At 44.6% G+C, this 22089-nt stretch overlaps 1 protein-coding gene across 19 annotated transcripts in view; it reads left to right on the forward strand.

Annotated features, from left to right (window-relative positions):
* The window catches only part of LOC110526543 (pleckstrin homology domain-containing family A member 7), a 135924-nt gene that overhangs the window by 19191 nt on the left and 94644 nt on the right, over window positions 1–22089 (forward strand). For 6 of the 19 annotated variants that reach the window (XM_090238811.1, XM_090238814.1, XM_090238819.1 and 3 more), the window contains exon 1: window positions 4150–4641. The exons of 11 other annotated variants lie outside the window; for them this stretch is intronic. In XM_090238811.1, the coding sequence (XP_090094937.1) occupies window positions 4553–4641 (89 nt within the window). In that variant the 5' untranslated portion in view covers window positions 4150–4552. Of the gene's footprint in view, window positions 1–1322; window positions 1504–4149; window positions 4642–22089 lie in introns of those variants that run through there. 2 more of the 19 variants (XM_090238809.1, XM_090238825.1) reach the window with 2 other exon arrangements.

The raw sequence follows: 22089 nt of genomic DNA on the forward strand, positions 1-22089 counted from the left end.
GAACTGTCATTTACATAGATCAGTATTGGAACATGTTAGTTTCATAATGTATTCCTGTTCACTGCTCTTTTCTCACATTTTATCAAGGTGATATCTCTAGTCACCATTCCATACTCAAAAGTAAATGGCTAATTTTGGGGTAGTTTTCGTTCCCTCACTGAACATGCCCCAGGACAACCTCATGGCCTAATTAAATAGCTTTTCAATTAAGAGGTTATATCTGGCCTCATACTTACAATGTCCTGTCTCTGCTCCTTTCTCTCTGTAATGGTGTCATAACTCGGGCTAACAGGACAGATGGCACCAGTCACCCAATAGATGGTCTTTCATTTCAACCTCAATGTGTAATTGGCTTTGATATGGGCATTGGTTGGAGATGCTGGGGCCTTGTTACTGTGGAAAGGCTTATTGACAGAATTTCACAGCAGTCAACAGTGATCTGTCTCTTACCCAGATTTACAGGGGATACTGGTTCAACCCTAAGGGGTCTGTCCTATTTAACCAGTGTGCCCTAAGAGATTAACTAAACCTACTAGTCTCATCTAGTCTTGTCTGACTGTCTGTCTGTCTTGCCCCTGTCTTGAAGAAGAGACGGGCCCCAGACCGGAAGGTTCCGGTTGCATCCGGAGAGCAAGGTCATCACTTACAGCTGATTTGACGAGACACTGTCTGTCTGTGAAGACGACTGCATGGCTGCTGTAACCTGAGAGACTAAGGCTCTTTAGAGCCGAGACGAACAGACTGCTTTACCTGGTGGGCTAGACGGTACCCTTCCTCTTTCCTCATCCTTTTTCTCTCCACTGAGTGGGGGGAAATTCTCTATCTCTTTATCGTCTCTCTATAGTTGTGTCCCAGAGAGGAGGAGCAGCATAGGTGCTGACGGAGTTGCCCAGGGTGACAGTGGGAGCAGATCATCGAGTGGCTGAAACAGCACAAATACCCCTGTCTGATGCTGCACTCTGCTTTCTCCCCAGTCACCCTCTCACCAAGCCCTCTGCCTCCACACTCAACGCAGGTACAGGGGAACTCACTGGGAAGGAACAGAGCTCTGTGTGTGTTTCATCCTGATCTGTGATGATTGTTTTCTCCATCGGTGGACTCTGAGGACAGAACCCTCCCAGGACAGTCCAGGATATTTTTGGCCTAGTTGAAGTGTGAGGTGCTGGGAGTCCAGATTCATCCAGGCACAATCCTGAGACAAGCAGCCCAACCCTCTCTCTGTCTGTGGGGCTGCAGGCTGCTCACTGCAGGCACTGCAGGCTCGCTGGTCACACCCTGGGAAAGGAGTGCTGAAAGGATAGCAAAGGACAGAGGAAAACAGAGTTTCCTCCAGAGTTAGGGAAGGAAAGGGGGATACCTAGTCAGTTGGTTACAATACTGCTCTTCACATTCTGAACTAATGCAATGCTGTGACATACTGAGGATTGTGGAGGGAAAGACTAGCCAACCGAACACAGACCAACAGGAGGAATTCATAGCTTGTGGCTGGTGTGAAAGGCAAAGGTAAGATATTATTTATAGCTATGTGAAAGAGGAACCTTTGCAACCTTATACTGTATGAAAAGCTCTGTATTCATGTAGGATTAGCTCAGCCTGTGCATATACCTCATTTAGACTCACTAACAGCAGCGAGGTTCAATAAACTGTGATGTTGTGGTTCTACTCCGAGTTAATTAATGACCTATGTACTATGTGGCCTATCAAAGCCGGCCAATAGTTGTCATATATTGGGTGTCATATTTGTGGATGTGGCCATGGTTTTGTTGATGGTCTTTTCCTGTTTTTAATGCTGTGCTTTTGTCCCCAGACAGTGGTATCACTATCAATACCCATACATGGTGCTTGTTCCTGTTTGATATTATCCCAACATCGCTCTCAAGTTGCTGAGTAGAGTATTTGATATGGACACATATGGAAATGAATAATAGATAGCGTTCATATATTTGTGGCTTATTTCATGCAAGTTTTCATTTTCCCTGTACCCAGATTCAGGGTTCCACCATTCACTTTGCTTTGTACCTTGCTCTGGCGTGACAACCCCACACTGTTGAATTGATTTGAAGCTCATCTTCCAGGAGGCTAGCCTGATATCAGAGAGTATCAGGGTGGAAAGTCTTCAACAGAAGTGGTTGAAGAAGTGTGTATGTGTCTACCAGGAAGTGTGAGCTATCAGCACCCCCTGGATAAGGAATGTGTGATAATATGGATGTAGGAGGTTTAAGAAGCCATTTAAGGAACCAGGGTGATTATGCTAAGTAGAAGCAGAGGAGAACGGTGGGCAGGGGGCTGAAGTAGATGCTCTATTCTCTCTTGATTGAGGCATTCATTATGAAATGCCCTTCAAAACCCCTGCATTTCAGAGCAGGTTCACCCTCGCGTTCCTTCAAAATTATGAGAGGATGAGGAGGTCTGATGATGAATGCCCTCCAACTTCAGCTCAGATGAAAGTGCATAAGTAATATGTGGCCGAAGAGAGACAGGCAGTGTACATCATTTGTCTCCTGGGTGGCTTTGATAGCTTCACTAACTCCTAGTTGTTCAGATCTGACATTGAGAGAGCATGAAGCACGTCAATGGACTAGTGATGGGCAAGAAAATCCATACAGTTACATATCACAATATTATTTTTGGACGATATTAAAAAAAAAATTAAAACTCTGGTATTTTTCACCCTATAACTTGTTCTCCGTCTTCTTTTTAAATAGTGAGACAACATGTTTTCAGCACTTTTATTTCCCTGTCTGATCAAAACAAATGTCTCTGCAGCAGACATACACCCAATGGCCAGTATATTAGGTACACCCATTTTGTACCGGGTCAGACCCCCCCTTTTCCTCCACAACAGCCTTAATTCTTCGGGGCATAGAAACATTGGTATGAAGGGATTTAACATGTGCCAGGAAAACATTCCACACACCATTACACCACCAGCCTGTACTGTTGACACCAGGCAGGATGGGGTCATGGACTCATGCTGTTTACGCCTAATCCTGACTCTGCCATCAGCATGACGCAACAGGAACCGGGATTCGTCAGACCAGGCAATGTTTTTCCACTCCTTAATTGTCCAGTGTTGGTGATCGCGTGCCCACTCGCGCTGCTTCTTCTTGTTTTAATCTGATAGGAGTGGAACCCGGTGTGGTCGTCTGCTGAATTAATAGCCCATCTGTGACAAGGACCAACGAGTTGTGCGCTCCTAAGTTTAGGTCAGTCATTTTGTCAATTCTAAAGTTAAATCGAACAGTAACTGTGAATGCCTCGATGCCTGTCTGCCTGCTTTATATAGCAAGCCACGTGAATCACTGTCTGTAGGAGGGAACCATTTTCATGAACCGGGTGGTGTACCTAATAAACTGGCCACTGAGTGTATAGTGAGCAATATGTTTGGAACATCAATCGCAGTATTGAATCGCAATACATATCGCAACGGCATCTAAGTATCATGATAATATCGTATCGTAAGGTCCCTGGCAATTCCCAGCCATACCTTCCATTTTAGTCTCTGCCTGTGTGGGTGGATGAGCAGGGCAGCAGTGGATGAGGCTGGGGGGGATGAGGGCAGTGCTATAGTAGATGTGGAACAGACAAGGGGTCAGGGATGAGAAGGGGGCTTAGGTAGAAGGAATAAATGAGGGATAAGGATGGTGCGGGGGAAATTAGTTCTCCTCTGGAGGATATTTTTCCTGGTGCCGAAGTCATCCTTAACCTTTGCCCCCCCCCCTCCTCCACCCCCCCACCCCACCCCTCCTCTCTCTTCATTAGCTGATAGGAGGCGTTTTCAGCAGGGCTAGTAATCAGTCTCTTAGGCTGCTGGAACAAAGCCAACGCTCCGCTGCTATTTCTCAGGGCACGGACGCTCTCTCTTTCCCTTTCCCTCTCGCTCTCTCTCTCCCTCACTCACTTTCCCCATTTCCACATCTTTCCCTACTCCCTCCTTCATGTTACTACTCTCCATTCCTCTCTCTCTCTCTCTCTCTCTCTCCTCTTCTATTCCTTCTCTTCCCCCTTCCTCCCCCTCTGGCTCACCCCCCCCTCCCTTCCCCTGCACATGCTGCCAGTGTGACAGTGGTTTCTGCATGAGTGCAGGGAGAATGGAGCAGAGAGCGGGGGCATCCAGCCTAACACAGGAAAGGAAAGGGCTCTGACATCACTGCTCCACTGTGGAATGCACGTAGCAGAAGAGAGGGAGGGGAGCTCTGGCAATCCCAGGCTGCTACTCCTACTGCTCCATGGCCAAGGCTCCACACTCTGGTCTCCCTCTGGTCCTCCTTAGTCCTGCTGTGTTGCTGCTCTGGGGTTGACTGGGCCCCTCTGTCCTCCCATCCCACCCCAGAGCTGGGGGCTGTTTTGGGGAGGGTCTCATCACGTCAGATGTGGGCGTGCTGCAGTAGCCCCACCCCCCGTGTCTCCGTCTGAGTGGGACAGCCCAGGAGAAGAAGCGGGAAGCAGTGTTTAAATGTGTTCCTGAGACAACGTCAACAGTGGGCAGCATCACAGCTGAGTGGGGTACAACACAGAGCAGAGAGCTGTCCTGTCCTGTCCTGCAGCTAACATGTGGAGGGAGCCGGGCTGCTCCTCCTCTTCCTCACACACCCCTCAACCCAGGACCAGGAAGCCCTTCTACCATGGGACTCATAGCAGGTCTGTATGGCTGATGTCCCCTCCTGGAGGACTCCTATAGCAGAACTAGCACAGATGTACCGTAGCCTTCTTTATGGCTACCTGGCTACGCTCAGTTTGATGTGCTAGAGTTTGCTAGCAGCTGCTGCACTCACTGCGTTGCCTACCGTAAAGCGTCTGTGTATGATCCCTGGCAGGGAAGTTTTGTCTTGTTTATCATGTGTTAGTGCAGTGCTTTTTGAACAGACATCTGGCTATTGCCTACCTACGATGTCCTACGATGTCTCAGGCTGGTGTACAGAGGAAACCTGCATTTAACCAGGCCTTTTAGCTCTGCAATGCCGTCTCTTGCCCCAAGGAAAACGGAAAGGGAAGCCAAATAACCATTATGTTGCTTTAGTGCATGTTGTCATTAATATTGACTACTGTGTTGTTGAACTGTTTCACGTTCACTTGTTTCTGTGTTGTCAGTATAGTTGTGTGTGTTGAGGCAGGTTGAGGACACACAGATGGTTGTTGTTGAGATGTTGTCCAGAGACACTGACTAGCCTACTCCTTGTTATTGTGGTCAGGCAGACAGTGAGACACCCCTGTTTGGAATGTGTTGTTTGTGTGGGGTCACTCCTCACACCTCTCTCAGGACCCAGCTAGCCAATTTATACATCTGTCCCATATCTCAGTTGCTCAAATCAGTGATGATGGGCTATTTATTTCACTATTTGTTGAAATGGTTTTCTCCATACTTCATTGATTGAGGAAGTAATACTGTTTTCTCTACCTCCCTGGTGTGAACATACAGATTGAATCATTGAGGTTTACATTCATATATTATATCAATTAATTATTGATAGTGTTTAGCTCATGGCATGATTGTACTCTGTCATTACCTTTCCCTTTCATAGGAGTCTATGACATCCTGCTTGTTATCATTCTATCAGAGTCTCAGTGTCGGCTTCCTCAATGGCGCAGTGGTCTAAGGCACTGCATTGCAGTGCTAGCTGTGCCACTAGAGATTCTGGGTTCGAGTCCAGGCTCTGTCGCAGCCAGCCACGACCGGAAGACCCATGGGGCGGTGCACAATTGGCCCAGCGTCGTCTGGGTTAGGGGAGGGTTTGGCCGGCAGGGATGTACCCAGTTGGCCAGGAAACATTTGAGAAATAACATTGAAGCAGGCCAGGACAATATATTCAATGAAAGTAGAACCTGTTGTTACTCACATAGGTTTCCTACACTGAACACAATATACATGCAACATTCAACAATTTCTAAGATTTAATAAGTTACAGTTCATATCAGGAAATCTGTCAATCTATGGATTTCACATGACTGGGAATGCAGACATACATCTGGTCACAGATACCTTAAAAAACAAGGTATGACCACTATTTGCCTCATGCAGCGTGATACACCTCCTTGGCATCAAGTTGATCAGGCTGTTGATTGTGGCCTGTGGAATGTTGTCCCACTCATCTTCAATGGCTGTGCGAAGTTGCTGGATATTGGCGGAAACTGGAATACGCTGTCGTACATGTCGATCCAGAGTATCCCAAACGTGCTCAATGGGTGACATGTCTGGTGAGTATGCAGGCCATGGAAAAACTGGGACATTTTCAGCTTTCAGGAATTGTGTACAGATCCTTGCGACATGGGGCCGTGCATGATCATGCTGAAACATGAAGTGATGGCCGCGGATGAATGGCAGAACAATGGGCCTTAGGATCTCTTCATGGTATCTCTGTGCATTCAAATTATCATCGATAAAATTGAATTGTGTTCGTTGTCCATATTTATGCCTGCCCATACCATAACCCCATTGCCACCATGGGGCACTCTGTTGACAACGTTAACATCATCAAACCGCTCGCCCCCACAACACCATACATACTGTCTGCCAACTGCACGGTACAGTTGATCCCGGGAAACTTCTCCAGCGTGCCAGTGGCTATCGAGGGTGAGCATTTTCCCACTGAAGTCGGTTACGGCGCTGCACTGCAGTCAGGTCAAGACCCCGGTGAGAACGACGAGCACTTTCCTGAGACGCTTTCTGACAGTTTGTGCAGAAATTCTTCGGTTGTGCAAACCCACAGTTTCATCAGCTGTCTGGGTGGCTGGAATCAAACAATCCCGCAGGTGAAGAAGCCGGATGTGGAGATCCTGGGCTGGTGTGGTCTGCGGTTGTGAGGCCGGTTGGACGTACTGCCAAATTCTCTAAAGACGTTGGAGGCGGCTTATGGTAGTGTAGGGCTGTCCCCGTTCTTTTGACCAAACGATTGGCCGAAATGTTTGAGCTTATTTTCCATATATAGACAGACACACCCTATGTGTTTGAATAAAACCAGCTACATACTGTATGCACTGAGCTAGTCTGATGCTTTAAGCACACTGTTTGATTAAATAATTAAGATATACAAATTACTCAAGAAAGAGCCCAATGGTCACACTGTGTTTAAAAAAAGAATGACAGTGAGTGCCTGTGTGACTGGCGCACGCTGTCTCTCTCTCCTCCCTACTGCAGCAAAAAGGCACCACAGCACAGCAAGTGTTTATTGCACTGTCCATGCTGAAGCTGCAACATAATTTCAGCCATTTGCTTTCTTTCTGGAAAGTTCTGTTACGGAAATCCCTAATTTGTTCAGCAAAAAACATTCCCTATTCTCTCAACCCTTGCTCTCTTTACGTGAAACATGTAAGCATCGCATGCAAGTGACCAATAGGGCCTGGACTATAGCCTATCATAATCACATCAATAAATTGGTTTTAACTAACTCCCAACACAGTAATGTCAACAGCAAAATGGATATGGAGGACGGGAGAAATATACACAAAATGGGCAAATGTTTTCTGGTTGCTCAGGAGGGAAAGAAGAAGTCAGATCTGTGGAAGACATTTGACTTAGTTGTGGAAACCACTGGAGATCAAGAAAAGGGAAGGTATATGAGCAAGGGTTGCATGAGTATGTGTGCCAAACAGTTGCTGTTAGATTACAATATACACATTTTGTCTGACCATTTGGAACTGTGCAAACAACACTAAATAAATAAGTCTACCAGAGTCTGTTCTAATGAGAAAAAAATACAAATAAGGATTTTATTACTGCAGACTAAAAACAGTTGCATGCATTTGTGAATTGCGGTTTATTCATTGTTTTAGGCTAATGATTCAAAGCTCCCTTTGTTATTTAATTAAATCTAAAATGCTTGATTGCATTTCAAAGCATGAATGTCTCGTATGCTGTGTGATGGTATGAATGAATTAATTGATTGATACAGTAGGCTATATATTGAAATATAGGCCAAAGTAAATTACGGTATTAAGAGTAGACAGGATGCGCTCTTAGGCCTACAGCTCGACGGTGGTTATACAAGGCTACTATACAAAGACCACTAATGATAATGACATTATTTATTATTATAATGATTATCATAATAATTGTAATAATAACAATAAGATGGAGATTAAGAAAAGGGAGGGTATAGGAGCGAGAGCTGCATGCATATTATGTGTGACAAACAGGTGCTGTTAGATTACAATATCATTTTTCTGCCTGTTTGGAACAGTGTAAACAAAACTAAATAAATTATAAGTATTACCAGTCTGTTCTAACAGATTTTTTTTTGTAAAGCCATTATTACAGCGTAGCAAAGATTAAAAACAGCCAAATCTGTGAAATTGCTTTATCTGACATGTTGCCATTGCATAAGGCTTGGTGCTCTCAGAATCAGTAGGCTATTAAACAAACACTCAAACAGGCAACAGAAGCAATACAGTGCCTTCGGGAACTTTTCAGACCCCTTGACTTTTTCCACATTTTGTTATGTTACAGCCTTATTCTAAAATGTTTTTTTTTTCTCCTCATCAATCTCCACACAATACCCCATAATGACAAAGCAAACACAGGTTTTTAGACGTTTTTGCAAATGTATTACAAATAAAAACACCTGTATTTGGGGAGTTTCTACCATTCTTCTCTGCAGATCCTCTCAAGCTCTGTCAGGTTGGATGGAGAGAGTTGGTGCACAGCTATTTTCAGCTCTCTCCAGAGATGTTCAATCGGCTTCAAGTCTGGGCTCTGGCTGGGCCACTCAAGGACATTCAGAGACTTGTCCCGAAGCCACTCCTGTGTTGTCTTGGCTGTGTGCTTTTTGTCGTTGTCCTGTTGGAAGGTGAACCTTCGCCCCAGGTCCTGAGCACTCTGGAGCAGGTTTTCATCAAAGATCTCTCTGTACTTTGCTCCGTTCATCTTTCCCTCGATCCAGTCCCTGCCCCTGAAGACATTCCCACAGCATGATGCTGCCACCACCACGCTTCACCGTAGGGATGGTGCCAGGTTTCCTCCAGAAGTGACGCTTGACATTCAGGCCAAAGAGTTCAATCTAGGTTTCATCAGACCAGAGAATCTTGTTTCTCATGGTCTGAAAGTTTTTAGGTGCCTTTTGTCAAACGCCAAGCCGGCTGTCATGTCCTTTTACTGAGGAGTGGCTTCCGTCTGGCCACTCTACCATAAAGGCCTGATTGGTGGGTTGCTGCAGAGATGATTGTCCTTCTGGAATGTTTTCCCATCTCCACAGAGGAACTTTGGAGCTCTGTCAGAGTGACCATCAGGTTCTTGGTCACCTCCCTTACCAAGGCCCTTCTACCCCGATTGCTCCGTTTGGCCGGGCGACCAGCTCTAGGAAGAGTCTTGGTGGTTCTAAACATTTTTCATTTAAGAACGAGGAAGGCCACTGTTCTTGGGGATCTTCTATGCTGCAGAAATATTTTGGTACCCTTCCCCAGATCTGTGCCTCGACACAGTCCTGTCTCGGAGATCTATGGACAATTCCTTCGAACTCATGGCTTGGTTTTTGCTCTGACATGCGCTGTCAACTGTGGGACCTTATATAGACAGGTGTGTGCCTTTCCAAATCATGGGCTCCAATCAAGTTGTAGAAACATCTCAAGGATGATCAATGGAAAAAGGATGCACCTGAGCTCAATTTCGAGTTTCATAGCAAAGGGTCTGAATACTTATGTAAATGAGGTGTTTACATTTTTTTATTTGAATACTTTTTGTAAAATTGTCTGAACCTGTTTTCGCTTTGTCATTATCAGGTATTATGTGTAGATTGTTGAGGAAATTATTTTATTTAATCCATTTGAGAATAAGGCTGTAACATAACATTTTGATAAAGTCAAGGGGTCTGAATACATTCCGAATGCACTGTTAATATGGATGATTTATAAAGCCAGGCACATTTAACAGTTTGATTATAGTATTGATTATAGACCTAATTAGGTTGGGGTTTGCTCCCTCCTCAAAATTGTTGTGTATTTACCCCTATTTCGTCATGATATCCAATTGGTAGTTAGTATTGTCCCATCGCTGCAACTCCCGTACAGACTCGGGAGAGGCAAAGGTCGAGAGCCATGCGTTCTCCAAAACACAACCCAGTCCACTTGCACACCACAACGAGTCGCTAGAGCGCGATGGAACAAGGAAATCACAGCCGGCCAAGTCCTCCCATAACCCGGACGACGCCGGGCCAATTGTGCTTCCCCTCGGGGGTCTCCCAGTCACGACCGGCTGTGACACAGCCTGGGATTGAACCCGGGTCTGTAGTGGCGTCTCAAACACTGCAATGCAGTGCCTTAGACCGCTGTGCCACTCGGGAGGCCCTCTCCTCAATTTTCTTAGACAAATAGGCTAAGCCCTGTTTGCACGGGACTAGTATTACTAGAGAACGTTGGTTACGTAATTATTACCACAAAATGTATTTTATTCCAGAGGACATTTTTTCCAAATTTCCCCCAGTAATTCTTAATTTTTTTTGCAATAAATTGACAGTTATGACTGAAGCCTAGAGGGTTTTTCTACGGGTGAAGTCCAGGCAATAGCAGGGCTACACTGATAACTTGAGCATGGTTCTCAAGTTTCTAAACCATACCAAACCATTTTGGGTATAGTGTCGCCATATTATTTGAATTGAGGAAGTGTGATCATAATCATTAGGATATTTTAGCGATCCGCAGTAGACATCCTAAATGCCCCCAGCCTTCAGATGTGAGCTAAACAGTGCACTAGAGATGCGTTTTAAGGTCAGTTGTATGCTGCTTTGCAATCTATTAACATCAAGGGTTACATTAAATAGGTACAATGTTTTTTACTGATGCATTTGGCAATATTCAATCCATACGCACAAAACATATGAACTAAAGCATTCATTGTGAAAGTTGATACATGTAGGCCCTTCATATATAGCACTTTGTTCAATTTATCTAATCAGTTATTGTTTTCTTGCTAAAACCCTGAGTAACACCTGTCAAACTCAGACATTTCTCTCAAAACACAGGAATGTCGATTCGCACGGGATTAGTATTATCAGAGGAACTTGGAGTTTTCCAAAAAACAGCAGGTTATTCTGACTGGAATTGTTAACCTCCTGACAAATTACTGACATGGCAGATTCAGACGGGACTAAAAGTACACATGTTTTGTGCACATAATTACCTTACACGACCATCCCCAGTAAAACTAACTTCGTCCAAATAGGGTTTAAGGCAAGGGCCGTTTCCTCGTCTCTGCTGCTGCCTCTGCCGCACAGTTGTCAATCCTAGTTTGCTGGTTAATTTAGCTATTATGCACATAGCAATTTAGGGAAAAGCACCAATTCTACGGTGCATTGAATATTTTGTTTCAGAACCGCGGACAGCAACCATATCCAACGTGGGAGAAAGCGCATTTGTTATGAAATAATATTAGATTTATTTGTGTTGCACCATTATTTTTGTAGAATATAATGATTTACAATTTCAGTATCATGTCTTAGATTGATGGTCTGTGCCATCTCCGCAATGGACTAGTCCACTGAGACAGGCGTAAATCAGGTGTCTTGTGCACCATGAAAAAAAATATATATATATACTGCTCGGCTAAAGAAATCTAGGTCGACCAACAGCCTATCGACCACATAACCGACCAGTCGACTAAATTGGGTCAGCCCTATGGTAGAGAAATGAACATTACATTTGCTGGTAACAGCTCCGCTGGACATTCCTGCAGTCAGTATGCCAATTTGCATGCTCCCTCAAAACCTGAGACATCTGTGGCATTGTGTGTTGTGTGACTAAACTGCACATTTTAGAGGGGCCTTTTATTGTCCCCAGCACAAAGTGCACTGGTGTAATGATCATGCTTGATATGCCACACCTGGATTATCTTGGTAAATGAGAAATGCTCATTAACAGGGACGTAATATTTGAAAAGAATAAGCTATATGTGCATATGGAACATTTCTGGGGTCTTTTATTTCAGCTCATGTTGTGTTCATATTTTTGTTCAATATACATGCGATATAGAAATTCCTTGAATTTCCATAAAGAGCTAAGGATTTCCAATAATAGCCTTGGTGATATCTACCAGAAGGTTGAGGTATTTGAAATGGGAGTGGATTCCCTTTAATATTAAGACCATGACCTTTCAACTCCCACAGAAGGAGATTTAGATCAACCCTGTGCTGCTGAGAAATACCAGGGAAGGGTTGGTTCTCCTAGTATCTGGCAGCTCACTGTTTCCTCAAGACTGTCCAGCTGGACTGCAGTCTAAATGGGCCAGATGGCTGGGTACTCCTGATGCCTGACTTCCAAAGCCTCTTAAGTCTCCACCCCCTCTACAAGAGAGGACTGAAAATAGCTCCCAGATTCAATAACTCTCTATCAGCCAAGTATAACTTCTCAGAATGTATTTGTTCACCCCTTACTTGCTGGATAATACAACTGCTTTGTAAAAGGATGACCTTGGTGGACATGGTAAAGACACAGCTGGAGAAGATCTTAGGATCTTTACTGAACCAATTTGTACCCACACAGTATGTGAATGCTTGGCGTAATGCTGAAGGAACAGATTGAGAGAGACAGACAGTTCTTTGATACATCCGTGATACTGTAATGAACACGATGGGAGACAGAGAGCTGGTTTCAAGCGCAGGGTGTAGCAGGGTCCAGGGGCAGGCAGAAGGTCATACACAGGGGGTCCAACAGGGCAACAGTATAGGCAGGGAAAAGGCTAGTAACGTCATCCGGGAGATCAGGCGATAGGCATCGTTAGTGAGGTAGGCAAAAACTATCATACACGGGAGGGTAACATTACGGGAAAAACAAATCTCCGAATAGACGTGTGTCACAAAACAAACAATAACTCACAGTGATGGGGTGCAAAGAACTGAACTAAATAGTGTGTGATAATGACATACAGGTGTGTGAACCAGGTGATCAGAATTCAGGTGATTGGGATCTGGAGAGTGGGCTGCGTTTAGGGGATCTATGTGTTTTAGAGTGTGAGCTGCAAAGTGGTCTGGAAAGTGAGCTGCGTTCAGGGGATCTATGTGTTTGAGAGTGTGAGCTGCAAAGTGGTCTGGAAAGTGAGCTGCGTTCAGGGGATCTATGTGTTTGAGAGTGTGAGCTGCAAAGTGGTCTGGAAAGTGAGCTGCGTTCAGGGGATCTACTTGTTTGAGAGCGTGAGTTGTAAGCAGACGTTACAGGTGCGTTCTACAGTGCTTTGATTGCTGTTAGGATCACATGTGTGTCAGAAGCAGATGTTTAGTCAGAAATCTATACTGTTAATCCTATTCTACCAAATTTAATACGTTGTACAGGATTTCAGTAAAGTTAGCCATTCTTACCACTGGAGAAAAGCCTATCAGTCTATAAGCCCCTGATGCTGCAGTGGGCCCTGTGTCTGTTTGTGTCACTATGGTGGTGGGCCCTTTGTGTCAGTGCCACTGAGCAGTGTGGTTCCGTAGCGGTAATGGAGCACTGTGCTGGGTTAACCGTGTGTATTAGAGCAAGGCCCTGTGGGAGCTGGGGCTGAGTGGCTCTGTGGCTCTGCTCTGTTAGCCTGTAGTCTGGGGACAGCGTAATGAGAACTGCAGGAGGGAGCAGGAAAGATCCCAATGAGCCAGGAGCCGGGAGGTCTCTCCCAGTAGATTAGGTGATCACACAACACCCTCAAGAGCTGACTCAGTCTGCACAGCCACCAGAGAGGAGGGGAGAGAGGAGGGATGGAGAATTAGAAGGAGGAGGTAGGAGATTTAGAGAGCGGCGGAGAGAAGGAGGTGGATAGTGGGAGTAAGATGAGGAGAAATTGCTCCTCTTGATGTTCATGCGCAGTCATAAAAATCTGTATATGTTTTCATTCTATGTCCTGGGGACTCTGAGGGGATGTTATACACACAGCCAAGCCAACGTGGAGGTAAAAACAACCCTCTCTGCTGCAGTAAACATTACATCAGAGTTGTGTGAAGAAGACCTCTGCCTCGGTCACAGGCCCATACCCATCAATCTTCCTCAGGGAATCGTTCCTCTGTGCCACAATTACCGCAGACTAATCAAGTTTCTCTCCCAGTGTGTGTGTTTCTGCCTCAGCATGCTTCATAAAGGACTTAATTTCAGAGCGACTTACAGTAGTGAGTGTATACATTTTCTTTTCTTCGTACTGGTCCCCTGTGGAAATCGAACCCACAACCCTGGCGTTGCAAGCGGCATGCTCTCCCAACTGAGACTCACAGGACCACGTAATGCATAATGCATGGTATATCTAATGAAACTTCATGGTGAATATGAAATGAAGGTAATAATCATTTATTTAATAATAATAATTTATTTAACTTGTGTAGCGCTTTTCATTACAGAAAATCATCTCAATGCGCATATAAAGTGAAACAAACAAGACATTTAAAATGAGATGGTAGAGATGGAGATTGAATCTCTATTTGGCCTGGGATGAAAGACTAGGAGTTGAGGCAGTTTGGATTGGAAAGGCAGTGTAGCTTCAGCAGGGGGGGCATCGATGGTACAGCCAGAGAGAAACAAGTACAGTCTGACAAACAGGCCTGGAGCTCTTGATCAGAGCACCACATCTTTTCTGACGGTCAGTTCCTCCAAAGAGCCTGCTCCTCTGTAGGTTCTGGTCCTCCGTTGCTGAACATGTAGCACCCACCTGGGTGATGCCATGGCTGCTGAAAAGCACGCAAAAATGACCCACATCTTGGCAGTGGTTAAGAACAGTCTATTCTGCCATCTCTAGACAGTGCTTGTTGTAATTCTTCCCTACAGATGAAACTAAAAAGCCAGGGATTCATTATTTGAATCCAAACAGACAGCTAGCTGGAAGATAGCCAAACAGAAAAATATAGAGACTTTTCATTCCAATTCTGCAACTCTGAGCGTCAAGTCCACGAGACGTAAGTGATCAACCCCGAGAGCAGTCAAATCCCAGAAATACAACCAAAACAAACAAAAATGACAAAATGATGTACAATATTCTCTCCGTCCCTGGGCGACCTCACGGCGGCATGGTAACCATGGAACTCATGAACACATCTGTAGGTTATCTAACAGAGTATCGTTCATATCTTATCCTCATACACCACCCATAAACAAATGACATTGCTTATCTCTGCGCTGTGAACAAGCAACATTTCCACCTGTCCTGTGCACAGTGCAATGTTAGCATATGTTGGGCTGAGGTATTATAGGGTGAGAACAGATTTATTTAAAGCGTTTCAATACATTCTGCAATAATTACCATGCTATAATTACTACCTAGATCCCTAATAGATTTGACATTATCATAAATGGATTGTAGATGAACGTGTGTGTGTGTGTGTGTGTGTGTCCTTACACACACACATCCAGTCAGAAAAATCTGCGCATCCTGTGTCTGGATGCGAGTGTGTGTGTGTGTGTGTGTGTGTGTGTGTGTGAGGATAAAAGATGTGTGTGTGTGTGGTACTGTAAGGGGATTTGATGGGTTCCACAGCATGAGGGGAGCTGAACTCGATTGTCACATGATCCCTCTTTATGTCCCCTCCACCAACCCTGGGACATGATCATTGTCTGTTTACATGGCAGCCATGAAATGCTATTGAAACGACAAAGCTCAGATACAGATAACCTAATTCCCTACTCCAAGTCCCACAACAGAATAAAACCATGATCCTCTTGTCTGGTATCCTTCCACTGTATGAGCCTGAGGTATAGGTGGATAGAGTTAGCCTGTTAAAGTGATCCTCTTGTCTGGTATCCTTCCACTGTATGAGCCTGAGGTATAGGTGGATAGAGTTAGCCTGTTAAAGTGATCCTCTTGTCTGGTATCCTTCCACTGTATGAGCCTGAGGTATAGGTGGATAGAGTTAGCCTGTTAAAGTGATCCTCTTGTCTGGTATCCTTCCACTGTATGAGCCTGAGGTATAGGTGGATAGAGTTAGCCTGTTAAAGTGATCCTCGCGTCACTTTGGATATTTCAAACCCTCTCGCCGTAGGCCCGGCTTGGAGATGTGGTGACAAGTGCTTTATGCCCATGATAGTTTCTACTCAGCGGAGCCAAGAGGAAACGTTTTCTAAACGACGTGGAGAAACGACAATGACACCTTGGGCGGGCGGTGCCACCCCTTCTTGACATGATGGATGTGTGTGATGGTGCGTGATGGTGTGGAGCAGTGTGATGGTGCGTGGAGCTCCATTTCAGAGGTGCAGTGCTCTTCATCACTGTCTCCCCCAGGCCCAGGCTCAGCCCACGGAGGGAGAACAACAGAACGACAGGAGGGGCTGCCAAGCACAGCCCTCTCCACTCCCCCGCTCCTCCCATGCAGGGCTGAGTGTGTGCCCTCATTAAACAACGCACCTCCTGCCTTTACATCTCACTCTCTCCATGACAGGAGACTCTGGTGGTGTTGTCAGTGAGACATTATAGATCTGCTCTAGTCGTACCCAGCCAAGCTGAGTAGAGTGTCTCTATTCGCTCGGTGACAGAGGCAAATAACCCCAGTGATGTGATGAAGTCTGTATGCTTGATGTAGCTGTAGCTTTCTGTTTTTATCTATTGTGATTGCTTTTCACTGGTGAGATTCCAACAGACCTAGCCCAGAGCAGACTCCCCTCTCCCGTCTTGCTCCTGTGCTGCAGGCTGCAGTGCTGTGGCCAGTGGAATTGGATTGTGCATGGCTGTGGAGGACATCGATTATTTTCAATTTACACAGCTACCGCTTCCATAAGTCTCTGAAGACTTTTATTGACCAACCACAGAAGCTGAAAAGAAGCAGCTTCCACACAAACTATTTTTAGTTCATCTTGCTCAACAAATTGTGTTATGTGACTTTCGCTTTCATTCTTTTTTTTGTAAACAAACATTTTGTTCACACAACACACTGTTGGAGTCCAGCAAAGAGGTTACCAAGCCATACACGTTTGACGTGACCCACGTTTAGCCGTAATGATTAGTGTTCATCTGATGTTTGATTTATTTTTGATGTCAGAAGATTAAGAGGATCAGATCAGACAGATTGTCTAGATGTGAACATATGCAATTTCGTGTGTATGTGCGTGTGTATATTAGAGGTCGACCAATTCATTAGGGCCGATTTCAAGTTGTCATAACTATCGGAAATCGGTATTTTTGGACGCCGCTTATTTATTTTTTTGGTTGATTTTTTTATAACTTTATTTAACGAGGCAAGTCAGTTAGGAACACATTCTTATTTTCAATGACGGCCTAGGAACGGTGGGTTAACTGCCTTGTTCAGGGGCAGATCGACAGATTTTTACCTTGTCACCTCAGGGATTCAATCTTGCAACCTTACGGTTAACTAAACCAACGGCCCCAACCACCTGCCTCACGAGGAGCCTGCCTGTTACGCGAATGCAGTAAGAAGCCAAGGTAAGTTGCTAGCTAGCATTAAACTTATCTTATAAAAAACAATCAATCAATCATAATCACTAGTTATAACTACATATGGTTGATGATATTACTAGTTTATCTAGCGTGTCCTGCATATAATCGCGAAAAAGGACTGTCGTTGCTTCAACGTGTACCTAACCATAAACACCAATGCCTTTCTTAAAATCAATACACAGAAGTATATATTTTTAAACCTGCATATTTAGCTAAAAGAAAGGTTAGCAGGCAATATTAACCAGGTGAAATTGTGTCACTCCTCTTGCGTTCATTGCACGCAGAGTCAGGGTATATGCAACAGTTTGGGCTGCCTGGCTCGTTGCGAGCTAATTTGCCAGAATTTTACATAATTATGACATAACATTGAAGGTTGTGCAATGTAACAGCAATATTTAGACTTAGGTATGCAATCCGTTAGATAAAATACAGCACTTTCTTTCACTGAAAGAATAAACGTTTTGTTTTTGAAATTATAGTTTCCGGATTTGACCATATTAATGACTTAAGGCTCGTATTTCTGTGTGTTATTATGTTATAATTAAGTCTAGGATTTGATAGAGCAGTCTGACTGAGCGATGGTAGGCACCCGCAGGCTCGTAAGCATTCATTCAAAAAGCACTTTCGTGCGTTTTGCCAGCAGCTCTTCGCAATGCTTCAAGCGTTGCGCTGTTTAGGACTTCAAGCCTATCAACTCCCGAGATTAGGCTGGTGTAACCGATGTGAAATGGCTGGCTAGTTAGCGGGGTGCGCGCTAATAGCGTTTCAAACATCACTCGCTCTGAGACTTGGAGTAGTTGTTCCCCTTGCTCTGCATGGGTAACGCTGCTTCGAGGGTGGCTGTTGTCGATGTGTTCCTCGTTCGAGCCCAGGTAGGAGCGAGGAGAGGAAGCTATACTGTTACACTGGCAATACTAAAGTGCCTATAAGAACATCCAATAGTCAAAGGTATATGAAATACAAATCGTATAGAGAGAAGTAGTCCTATAATAACTACAACCTAAAACTTCTTACCTGGGAATATTGAAGACTCATGTTAAAAGGAACTACCAGCTTTCATATGTTCTCATGTTCTGAGCAAGGAACTTAAACGTTAGCTTTCTTACATGGCACATATTGCACTTTTACTTTCTTCTCCAACACTTTGTTTTTGCATTATTTAAACCAAATTGAACATGTTTCATTATTTATTTGAGGCTAAATTGATTTTATTGATGTATTATATTAAGTTAAAATAAGTGTTCATTCAGTATTGTTGTAATTGTCATTATTACAAATAAATGTAAAAAATCAGCCGATTAATCGGTTTCGGCTTTTTTTGGTCCTCCAATAATCGAAAAATCATAATCGGTCGACCTCTAGTGTATATGAGCATGTGTTCACATGAGTGTGTGTGTGTGTGTGTGTGTGTTGGATTTGCCAGTCACCCTCCTATCCTCTTGAGGCAGATGTGAAAGGCAGATTGCAGACCGGTACATACAGAGGAATAACAGAGTCAAGCCATTGAAAGACCATTCATTGGTCCTGGAGACCCCTGGAGAGAAGATTATTATTTAAAAGGCACTGCTGAGAACCGAAATCAATCAAGCTCAACGTCAGTATGGAAACTGATAACTGTTCCTGTATGGGAATGCTGAAAGCCTGCAGGTAGGAGCCATTTGTTTTGATGCAATTATGGGTTCTACATGACACTGTTTGTCATAAGATTGATAGACACATTTGGATAATGTGAAGGTCAGCGCATGCTGCTGTGTGTCGGTTTATGGATTGTCGCTGACTGCTGGGTTGAGAAACAACAGAACAAAGCACTGGTAGTTTCCCAGATTTAAGCTGTTCTGTTGAACGTTACTCAGATCAACTGATTCCCCTTGTCTGCTTCTAATGCCCTGCCGTTCTGTCAGTCTCCTGAAACTGCGCTGTGGGACATCAGACTGCATGTTTGATCAAAAGTCAACTCTGACTTCTCAATGTAGAACAGCGTTTTTCACTTGTGTTCCAGCTCTTTTTCAGACGTTCAGACAGTCGAGGCCTTTTGTCATGTTCTCTCAGCGGGGGGGGGGGGGGGGGGGGGGGGGTGACTTATTGTTCTTTTGACAGGGAAAATCTGTCACCTCTGATCGTGGTGCTGCTCCGCTCTGTTAGGCTGTGTTAGGAGCCTGGGTCTCTCAGGCATGGGGAGCAGAACCAGCCTGTCCTCCCAGCCCCTGGGGCACGGTGTGTATTTCTCACCTGGCCTCATGGAGACAGACACATTCTCCCTGTGCTGTTCTGTTCTGTACTACTGGGCTGTGAGACAGGACAGTGGAGCGCTGTCCCCTTTAGCGATACCTGCTGTAAATCTGCTCATGTTGTGACAGCCCTGCCAGTGTTTTTTGTGTAGGAATTTCAATGATGAATGCAGTTAACTGTAGAGATGAGTGAGAGCCTCCTCCATGCCCACCACTCCTCCTCTCTCCCAGTCACCAGCTCCACATACGGCTGACTTTGCTTCTCACAAGTGGAGGGAAACATATTTAATCTGATGAGATGAGCACAAAACTGCTTCTAACAGTAGAAGTTTGTGTGTATGTTTGTGTGTGTGCATGTGCGAGTGTGTGCATGCGTGTGTGTGTAATAATCCTGTACTGCAGTAAACACAGATGACCAATAGCCTTCACATGAGAACAGCAGTGAGCAGAGCAGTGAGTGAAAGGGAGAGTGGAGCTAGGGGGAGTAGTGAGTTGTGTAAATAGGATTGCTAGTTCCTTTAGCTGCTGGCCATTTGCTCCACACTGAGCTCCATATTCCAGAAGATCCATGGATTGTTCTCAGGACTCAAGACTATTATCCCAGCAGGGCCACTCTACTAAAAGGAGGCAATTGAATTGTGCTGCGTTCTCCCTGATCCACAGTTTGTTATTTATTATTATTACCTCCAAGCATGAGTCCAGAGTTTTCTTTAATAAGACAATTTAATTACAAACCAAAATTAATTGAGCATGGCTTTATTTCAGAAAGATCTGGGAGATAAATGCAAATAATAGACAGGTTTATTTTGGCAAACGAGAACATAGCCCTCTCTCATCTCAGTCCAGAACATTTGTCATCTGTCAGTGAAACATCAATTAACTTAAACTTTTAGTGAATTCATCAAGATTAATGTATGTGTCTTTTCTTGTAATTTAGCTTGAACCTTCTGGCTGAGAAAGGTTATTGAATTAATCCACAACTTAATGATCTTTATTTGATTCATTAGGTTGACTTAACCCTTATTACCTGGACATCATGAATACAACCACAGTCTCATTAGCTTGAAATGATCTGATTAAATCACTACTACATCACTTCAGCACATTGGCCTGTATAGAGAGATGACCCAAGATCTCCCAGCATTCCTGTTGTCGAAGGATGAGATGGATGAGGCCAGGTGGTGTTGCTGAGTACAGAGTAGTACAGGATGTCTATGACCTGAGAGGAATGTCATTCAATGTACAGTATGTCTTCCTATATGATCATCCTGTGTCTGTCACGGGATACTAGGAGTGGTGGGTGGAATCAGGCGCAGAGAGCAGGGTTCAGTCGATCGTCAATTTATTCTCCGGCGCACAAAACTGTCACGCCAACATACAGGGCGCATACAATTGACCAGTCCAAACACAGGACCAAATAGTCCGGAGAATACACATATGAAAACCACCATTAGACAGAGGTAACAAAAAACAATCCCGCACAAAACAAGGGTGGGACAACCTACTATATATAAGGACGCTAATTAAACTAAAATACACACAGGTGAAACTAATAAGACAAAACCAACAGACAAACGAAAAAGGGATCGGTAGTGGCTAGTAGGACGGTGACGACGACCGCCGAGCACCGCCCGAACAGGCAGGGGAGCCAACTTCGGCGGAAGTCGTGACAGTGTCCTGTCTGTGTCCTTGTTCCAGCCATGACACTGTTGTCCTTTGATCCTGTGTCTGTGTTGGACAGCGACTTCCAGATCAGGCAGGAAGTGTAAACTTGGAGAGAAGTGGATTGGAACACTAGCCAGGTCTCTGACATGGGGTAAAATACTTCATCCGCTCTCTCGTATTCTCCACTTCACCAGGACCCCAGCCACCTCAGTGAGATTCTGCTCATGTTCCAAACGGCTGATTATGCCTTTATCATCCATAACCCTGTGTGCACATTATTCCTTCTTCCTATCTGGTAGGAACTGCCGGGATCTTTGGGTGGGATGTGGAGCTGTTTGTATTCTGACGTTTTTTGCCTGGGCGCGAGTAAGCTCGGAGATAAGGCATTACAAAAAAATTTCACATTGTAGAATTTTAACACATTGTAATGCCTTCCCTTTGCATAGCTATGTCCATTTTCAAACTCTCTTCAGAATCTGTGAAATCTGGAGCTCCTGAACTGGTGCTAAAGAGGTAGTCTAACGGATACAGCTTCTAGGAGATGTCAGTGTTTACTCGCGATGTCTGTCAGTGAGCACATTTCTTAGTATACAGTATGTATTTGGTCTGTAGTTGGTATTTCAGTGTAGTCTTTAAGGCCTCTTGATGGCTTCATCTTGTCTGGCTGCAGATGACTGCACTCACCTGACTCTACCAGCCTCTTCCCCTCTACTCCCCTTTCCTCCCTCCCTTCTACTTCTCTACTCTTCCCTCTCCTATCTCTCTCCTCCCCTCTACTTCCCTACTCTTCCCTGTCCCCTCTAGTCCCCTACTCTTCCCTCTCTTCCCTCTCCTCTACTTCCCTAAACTACCCTACTCTTCCCTGTCCCC

This window comes from Oncorhynchus mykiss, chromosome 6 (genome assembly GCF_057628025.1).
Source record: "Oncorhynchus mykiss isolate SJ-2025 chromosome 6, ASM5762802v1, whole genome shotgun sequence".
In the NCBI taxonomy this organism is placed as follows: domain Eukaryota; kingdom Metazoa; phylum Chordata; class Actinopteri; order Salmoniformes; family Salmonidae; genus Oncorhynchus; species Oncorhynchus mykiss.